The sequence below is a fragment of the Micropterus dolomieu genome, linkage group LG17 (genome assembly GCF_021292245.1).
Source record: "Micropterus dolomieu isolate WLL.071019.BEF.003 ecotype Adirondacks linkage group LG17, ASM2129224v1, whole genome shotgun sequence".
Taxonomy (NCBI): domain Eukaryota; kingdom Metazoa; phylum Chordata; class Actinopteri; order Centrarchiformes; family Centrarchidae; genus Micropterus; species Micropterus dolomieu.
In genome coordinates this window covers 14048668-14057736 of record NC_060166.1, presented here as the reverse complement: position 1 = coordinate 14057736, position 9069 = coordinate 14048668, and the positions used below count along the sequence as shown (strand labels likewise).

Sequence of the window (9069 nt, the reverse complement as noted above, 5' to 3'; positions counted from 1 at the left end):
GTTCCTTCATGTCTCAGTGCAGCATGTTTTACAGTATGCATTTACGCTGCTTTTGATTATGTATTTTGGACAGTATATGTATATTGTGTTTTGTATCATCTTGATACAGCACTGTCTTCGTACCTTTTTAAATTTTTCACTTCTGTTTGCATCGCTGCTATGAGATCTTGGAATTTTATAATTCGCAGCAGGGACGCTCATATTCTCCGCTGCTTTTCAGTGAATGGGGAAAAGATGATGATTCACCACTGTGAATGTGTTTGTTTTACTGCAACGTTAAAGTGGCAATAGTCCACCATTATGTGTAGAAGCTGTCTTCAATATATGACTTTAAGTTTTTCCCATTTGCATCTTGAAATAAACGAAATACACAATTCTTTCTTTAAAATAAAACCAATAGAAAAGGTCAACTGATAACTTTTGCCTTTACATATGCATGAATACGTTTATGTGTGCGTGCTGTAGTTTTGCGGTCCCCTAAACATTTTTGTCACTTGATCCTTCTCTGTTCTGGTGCACCCACTGTCTCCTCACCTCGTCTCACTCCTGTACTTTGCCATCATTCTCCTCCTCCTATGGCTCCTTCCTCACACAGATGGCTTTTAAAGCACCTGTATCACTGGAATTAAAACAGTTTACCGTGTCTGAGTCTCTCTCCTTGGCTCAGACTCCAGGTTAAAAACAGTCTACGGCTCGACTCTCTCCTTCTCCTCTCTTTCTCTATCTCACCCTCTATGCTCAGTTGTTCTTTCTCTCCCACTCTGTCTCCTTCTGTCTTTCTCCGTTACTCTCTATGTTTCTCTGCCTCTCTCTCCCGCTGTCTGTCTAGCACTGGGGCCTTGTTTTGACTAACTGGTCCTGCAGTCTTAGTCTCCCAGGAGCGTGCACCACACCCCAGACCAGAGTGGAAACTGGCTCAAGTCGCAGTCAGAGCGAGGCCTGGAAAAATGAAGGAGGAAGGGGGTTGGGGAAGAGACGGCTCTGTGTGTGCACATTCGGGTCTATGTCTGTGTTTGCGTGGCTTGCCCTGAGTACCCAACCACTCGGGCTTTGTACATTTTACCTGCTGCTTCTTCCTTCTTCTGCACTTTCACTTCCACTTCCCTGCCTTTCACTAAGTTCAGTTAACTTCAGCACAGAGTGATTATGTTGGTGAAAAACCTCAATTGTGTCTATTCTCGCTCGTATGCTGGTAGAGGGAAAATTGTTTAGATAAATTAAATGTGTGGCCAACAACTACACCAAGGATATATAAAAGATGCTGCTGAGTCCTTAATACTGGACATGTCCTCCAGCCCATACCAGACAGTAGCCCGGTTTGCTGCCATTATTTTCTTTTCAAATTCCAAAGTTGTGTTTCGTCTGACCCTATTTTTTTTCTCCTCCCTCTCTTAAATTTCTCCTTCTCCTCTTTCTCTTTCAAGCCTTTTTATGCACTTAATCACTCTGTCTCTATCTCCATCTGTCTGCTTCTCAATTTTGTTTCTTTCAGTGACTCCTTCACCTCCTCTCTCATCTCTCCTTCATACGTCTCTGCTTCTCCCCCTCAACCTCTTCTCCTGTTTGTAACCCCTCTCTGCACGTATGGAGGTAGCCCCGTTGTGTTTTCTTCGGGGTGGTGGAGAGTGGATGGAGGGGGGAGCTGGCGGTGAGTGGAGGGGAAAAAAGGGCCAGTAAAACAAAGAGAGGTTGTCTGCAGGCTAGGCAGGCAGGAAACGCAAGTCTCCCAGGACTCTCCCCCAGTCACTGCTCTTTGGCTATCCTGCTGGCCCACACCAGATTGAACCTGACAGCCCCGCTGAGCCACAGCAGCTTGCTTTTTATTTGTCCCTCTTCTCCCTCTTTTTGTCTTTCTCTCTATTACACTCTCCATTCTTTTGATCATATTCTAATTTATTCACATTTCTTTTGCTTTTTTACAAGCGCATATCCTTCATTTCACTTTATCCACACATTTTTGCTGTGTCACTTGTACCATCTTGCACTTTTACTCCATTTCGAATATCCTTTCTTTCCCTCACAAAGACAAGAACCCCTCCTGTGGTCTGAAGACAGGAATGGGCTCCTTGATGAAATGTCGGGGGTTAGAAGTTGAAAAGTTGGAAATTAGTGAAGAGATCAAGAGGTCCTTGAGCAGCAGGAAGTTTTCCCATTGGTGGATATTCTGCTAGTAAGGAAAGGGAAAACAACGCAACAAAGCATCATTTGAAGGTATCACAAGGCACATAATTGGATTTTAAGTATTTTTACATTTTCATTGATGTATTAGTGGATTAGTTAAATACTTTTTTTTTTAGGTTACAAGGCAAACTTTGTTTTTGTGGCTGCAAAGAGATTATAATCTAGACTTCAGATGTGCTCAAAGGAGAAAGTTTGATTGAGAGGTTGATTTTGTGTGTTTTATTATTTGTTGCTTATTTTAGAAAAACCAAGCTGTCAATATGTATTAGTCCACAGGAGGGCAGTATTGAACAGTGTTTAGAGGTGGACGTGCATGAGGTGGAAGTTAATGATGAATTTGATGTCACTGGATGTTTCTCTGGTGTGGCTGTGCGAGGTTACATGGGTCAAGATGGCACACAAACCAAATGTGTTGTTGCAGTGAAGACGACCATCTCCATTTGTTTCCACCACTGTTACCATAAGCCATCTTTAAAGTGTGTTTTGCATACCAAATTGATAGACTTGCATGAATTAACATGACTAAGATCTAGAAAATTTAGACAAAGTGAAGTCACTAGTTTCTTTCAATGATTGATAGCTGAAATACACTGGTTTGAACACAGTGGAGAATAATTTGCAAAAACATAAATATTCATGTCTGGCAAACAAATCCCTACGCACACAATACACACACATAATGCATTCATAGCTTGGGATCAGCACCCTCACTAACTTCTGAAATGTCAAAACAAATAATTGTTATGATCTATTCAGACTGATAATTAATCATGTATACTGAGTAAAAACACAATGCAGTAAGGCACACCTTTTCTATGTTTGAGATGAGGACCTGACAGCAGTTATTGACCTGATTCATAGGAAAATTTGGTGTCCACTTTGTTGTAGCAGGATTAAGTCTTGCTCTTTCTCCTTATCAGTTAAGAGTTCCAACTCTAGGGATTCAAACTGCCAACTTCCAAATTCTGCCTACACTGATGGGAAATGGGATTGCCTCTGGGTGCTTATCCCAGCAACAACCTTGTCCCATCCCCATTACACGTCTCTATCCGCTGCCCTCTAGGAGACACACTGTTGACAAAAAGATTTGCAGATCATGATAACACTGTGAACAAGCATAAAGCATATGTGGCCACAATATGCATCACATTTTCCCTGCATTTCCTCAGTAAAAGTATGAACGGTTTCAGGCCACAGTAATACAAAACATCAAGGGTGCTGGCCAGGTGCACTGTGAGTATACCGGGTGTTTTTGAGACATTGCCAGGGGAACAATACATCCTCTGTTTTATCTGCTTGTGTCAGAGTGACTGATTGTTACTAAGAGCAGTCCAATTTCACACTCAGGTTTGAACTGCAGACACATAGCAGATAGAAAGAACCCATGCAAACTGTGCCAGTTTGGCTGTTTGTCAAGGGCTGTTTGTGTGGGAAGAGGGATCAGGATGAATATCATGTGCATGTATTGTCTCTGTGTGTGTCTCTGTTGTACGTTAATTTGCACCAGTCCCTTTATTTGTGGTTGTGTTGCAAGCGGCCAACTGTACTCTGTCAAAGATTGTGCCATCTACATTTAAACCACCACAGCATGACAAACAAAACCACATTACCATGTCCAGATATCCTGTGAAGAGCATCTTTAACCATGTTTTGATAGATTTATAGATGCCATTTGGCACTGGTCTCCCTGTTTTTCGCTGTGGCAGTTGCAGTCATGTGATCGGCTAGCACACAATGAGAATCCACTTACTTTATTCACATACACAAAGGCAAGTTTACTGTGATTTGACTAAATGCATAGAATTTTGGTCAGACAAATGCAGATTTCTATAGCACTGGATTGCATCCACTAATCTTTTGTGAGTTGTATATACATGCATATCTCAACCTCTTAGAAAAAAGGCAAATATACTCAAACGTTGCCCTCCCCTTTTTCCTCCCCCTTTGTCAGACCCATCATATGATGCTGTACGGCGGACAGGATGGTCAAACAACATGCACAGTGGCAAAGGTGAGGACGCAAAAATCACATCACAAAAATCACAAAGCATTCCCAACATCCACACAGTCTAGACGTGTAGGACAGACTCCTAAAGATTACAGCCTCTGTTGTCAGAATATCCAATTTAATCCACTTTATTTATATAGCGCAATTTAAAAAACAACAAATATATAACATGAACAGACAGTCAAAAGAAGTCAGCCCAACCACCGACAATAACCTTATTTACTTTGGACCTCTGCTGATGTGCCTTCAATTTGTGAGGCCTAGTTATCTGTAGCCACCCTTCTGATGTTGTCTCTGAACCTTTTTATGTCTGTTTCTCTCTCCCTCTCTCTCCACTGATTGCCTCTCTCTCCGCAGGCTCACCAGTGGTTACTCAAAATGTGACCAAATCCACTGAGCAGCCCAGAGCTCAGCCAGGTAATGCCTTACCAGGAGTCTTTCTTGATCTATGTAGTAAGCACAAAGCTAACAAAGCTATCTTAAAGCTAACTCATTAGCATGGATATCCCTTTGTGCAAGATTGCTTGTTAAAGTTGTTTTCTCCTCTGTCTGTTGCATTGTTTGAAACTAGTAGTTGCTAAAGGTCTAATGTTTACAAGCTAATGTAAGTAAAGATGCCTAAATTGGCCACAGCGTAAGTGTAAAACAATTGGTTGACCAGCAATTTAATAATGAACTGTTTGGAAGTCTACTAACAAGCGTAATATGTTTACTTGTGTTCATATAGTTTTTTCTTACCTCTCAGCCACACATCTATTAGCATGTGTAATTGGTTTTCCCGGTCAGCTCATTATTCAGAGGGTGTGCAGAGTAAAATAATCAAAACAAAAAAATACAAGACATTACAATATAATGCTCTCTCACTTTGTATGTGATGAGAGTTTTGTATATTTTTTGCAACTGCTACTACAACCTGACATATTATATTATAAGCGAAAGCAGTAAAGACCTTTTTTTAGTTCAGTCAGCTGTTGCTCAGTGACATGTTTATTTAGTCTTCAGTCTTCCATATTATATCACCATGGTAATCAGCATCTAGACCAACAAAGTGCTCTTTTTGTCCACAGATCCTTACCAGATTCTGGGTCCCACCAGTAGTCGCCTAGCCAATCCAGGTAAGATTTTGAGCTACTCTAGTCTTTATAATGCATCTGCTTGGCATTGTAACGAATTGCCGAGCTGTCAACAGTGAATAATTAGCTTTTAGTTGGATGAGGCTGCATCTTTGATCATTGTTTGTGTATGTGTGTATTTGTCAGGTTCTGGTCAGATCCAACTGTGGCAGTTCCTTCTGGAGCTCCTCTCTGACAGCGCCAATGCTGGCTGCATCACCTGGGAGGGCACCAATGGCGAGTTCAAGATGACGGACCCAGACGAGGTGGCGCGGCGCTGGGGCGAGCGTAAGAGCAAGCCCAACATGAACTACGACAAGCTGAGCCGCGCGCTGCGCTACTACTATGACAAAAATATCATGACCAAGGTGCATGGCAAGCGCTATGCCTACAAGTTCGACTTCCACGGCATTGCTCAGGCACTGCAGCCACACCCCAACGAGTCCTCCATGTACAAGTACCCCTCGGACCTAGCCTATGTGCCTTCCTACCACGCCCACCAGCAGAAGGTCAACTTTGTGTCCCCACACCCCCCATCCATGCCTGTCACCTCCTCCAATTTCTTTGGACCCACCGCTCCGTACTGGAGTTCGCCCACTGCAGGCATCTACCCCAACCCAAACGTTCCCCGCCATCCTAACACCCATGTGCCATCCCACCTGGGTAGTTACTATTAAACACCCCACTATGACCATCCAGCACCCTCTAAAATCTCCCTTTTACCAAAATGAAGTCCACGATTGGTGACCTGCACTCCCAATGAGGCTGAACCAATGAAGACTGAGTTGATAGGGGCATTTGTCCTCTGAAGAAGTTTTGCTCCTCAATGAAGGATGATAAAATTGGACGAGATTTTTTTTTTATTTTATTTGTAAGAATCTATAAACAACTGGATGCTATGGTCCAAAATGGAATACTACTTACCTTTACAAGACTAGCAACTGTTTGTTAATGTTTTTTGGACGTGCGTCTGAGTTTCCTGTGCCTTTCTCTTTCCCATCCTCCAGAAAGCTGCACCTACTGGTGTCCTTTCCAAAACCTTCCCAAACCAAAGCCTGAGGACAGGAGAACAACTCATGTCTGTCAGCCTCCTCACCATGCTACAGTACCAGACATGGGCCTATTATCTTTGGGTCTTAATCAACATCCTCCTCAGTACATTATGTACATTATGCTTCTGCCTTTTTCCGCTCGTCTACAGCCTTGTTAAGGGGTTTCTTATTCCCACCACATCTAGCCTTCTGTTTCTTCTGTTTCTGTCTGCTAGTCTATCCATCTGCGTCTTTTTATGTGTGTGTGGAGAGTCTTCTGGAATACGCTGGACAAGGAAGAGCTCTCAAAGAGATGGACTTTTCTCAGCACTGAATAAAATTTGGCAACTGGAATATGCCATTCACCATTTAATTTATCCTCCAAACTGGAAGGCTAGAGAAGAGTTGAATGCAAGGGAAGGAAGCGCTGTATGTTCTGCTGACCTGGGTCAACTCAGTTACTTAAAATGCCTTCTGCGTGTTGTGTGTGGAGTTCAAGATGGCCAATGTGTACAGTTAACTCGGGTAAGCTGAGTCAAGATGTAACTGAAGTAATTTGCAACAATAATTCAACCCAGGTCAGATGTTTTCAGGGGGCCACACACTAGGCTATTAAATGTTTGCCATGTTGTTGCCTTTTAGCCATGCCATTTCCAGATGTTTTGTTGCTCGACCATGTCAGTATTAATGTGAATGTCTTCTGGTTTGTGAAACACGCTTAAAAGGGATACCCTGCAGCAAAATCAAAATTTGTCAGATGTTTTCATTTTGTTTAATTAAAAAATACATTCATTCGTTTTTAACACTATGTTTGCTGCACACGTCTTAATATAAAACATGAATGTGCTTTATATTGTAGATGTGATTGTGTAGATATTATCTACATAATAAGACTGTTTGTAGTTTGGATGTGTTTTTCCATCATCCCTTACAGTGCCATGACTACATCCAGTTTTTGTATATAGTATATAATCAGAAACCTAACCCTCACAGTGCCTTAACTGCTGTTTAATACCATATATTTTCTATTCAAATGAAAAAGCATTACATCAATGCAATGCATAGTAAGATAATCATCATCTCCATGTTTCACCATAAATCTGACAATTTTTGATTTTGAAGTGCACTCTGACAATAACGGCTGCCACGCTGTCTCCTTCCTCTTTGTAGGCCAGTCACGACCGTATAGGTCAGCACAGAGAAGTGGCTTAGCAGTAAGCCATGTTAATAGACAGTTAAGTTGCATTTTACCAGGGCTGGATCCTAGTTTGAGAGCAGCATGTGTGTTTGAATGTTAGTTTCTCACTGATCTAATGCCCAGCAAAATGCACATGAATATCAAGTCAGGAGTTCATTATGTAATAGTAACATGTCAAAACATATCCATCTTCTGGTGTTCAAAGCTGTTAATAGCAAAAGTATTCATTTTGAAAATAAATTACTTGGGACTAAGTAGTTTATCAGAGAAAAAAAACCAATAAAGTATGACGAGATGAAACAAAGAAATCCTCAGATTCGCAAACGCTGTGCGTTTGTCAGACCTATTTTTTATTATTTTATAAGCATCAATCAACTAGGCATTAAAGCAACTTACTGTATAAATTATGCAGAGTTATTTTCATATGTGACACCGTATAAAAAGTCAAGAGAATTAATACGAGTTGACCTCGGTCAAAAATGCAAACCTTTGAAGTCCATTTCTGCTAAGTAGTTTGTTCAGCATTTTAAGCGTTTTTATATCTGTACATTTGGGCAATACATTTTAACATTTTTGCTTGTAATTATTATTTTGGAAATTTGGTTGTAACATCCTAAGTGCCTTTATGCACTAAAGATATTTTCTTGTATTCCCAAAACCACAAATGTCTGCTTGAATCATAATCCAACAGCCAGGGATTATTTTAATCTATATGCAACACGTGATTATGGTGGATCTTTTCCATTGTGAATCACTTTTTGTGCCAAATAGCCCTGGAATTGGTGGCATTTCCTGTGCTTTAAAGAATTTCAGGTATTTTATGCAAAGTAATACAAACAGTATTAATATTCACAACCAGCTTCTCCTGAAAATTTATAGCTTTAAAAGAATAAATAAAAAGGGAACATTTAATTTGTAGCATAAAGAAATTATGTACCCTTAACTTCAGTGTTTCATAAGCATTATCAATGAAAAGGGATCTGTGCTACTTCGTATATGCAATGTATTTTGGATATCAAATATATATATATATGTGTATAATTTTACAATTAACCAATGTATTATCATTGTCATTCCTGCAATGTATGAAGTAATACCTTTTGAAAAAGGGCTTTTGTATAGGAAAATGTGACAAAATAAATGTTTTTACCTCTCAAGTCATCCTCCATTGCCTGCCTGTGGCTAATACCAGCGTGCCAGGACAGATAAATACACAGTTGCTGTATTTTTCAACGGGACATTTTCAGAAACCAGATTTGCAAAATAGTAGGCTAGAATGTTGATAGTGACTAAAAATAATTTTGCCTCACATAGCAACACATTAGTTTATTATACTTAAGTCTATTTTAGCCTTTAAGGCAGCAGTAATCTGTAACGTCTGTTTATTGCACTACAGTGCAAAACAGCTTTCTGCTCCTCACCATTTAAGTCCCCATTTTTTTTTATAACTGTTGATCTTGATTTAACTGTGTGTGTCTTTTGAGAGACTGTAGTTTGTGGTGTTGTTGAATTGTTATACTTGTTTCAAATATTTTGTCT

The 9069-nt window shown here is 40.5% G+C and overlaps 1 protein-coding gene across 10 annotated transcripts in view; it reads left to right on the top strand.

Annotated features, from left to right (window-relative positions):
- The window catches only part of fli1 (Fli-1 proto-oncogene, ETS transcription factor), a 35543-nt gene extending 26856 nt beyond the window's left edge, over nucleotides 1-8687 (top strand). For all 10 annotated transcript variants that reach the window (XM_046073982.1, XM_046073981.1, XM_046073979.1 and 7 more), the window contains 4 exons: nucleotides 4133-4192; nucleotides 4547-4606; nucleotides 5257-5304; nucleotides 5449-8687. In XM_046073982.1, the coding sequence (XP_045929938.1) occupies nucleotides 4133-4192; nucleotides 4547-4606; nucleotides 5257-5304; nucleotides 5449-5978 (698 nt within the window). In that variant the 3' untranslated portion in view covers nucleotides 5979-8687. The remainder of the gene's footprint in view (nucleotides 1-4132; nucleotides 4193-4546; nucleotides 4607-5256; nucleotides 5305-5448) is intronic.
- The last annotated feature ends 382 nt before the right edge of the window (nucleotides 8688-9069 follow it).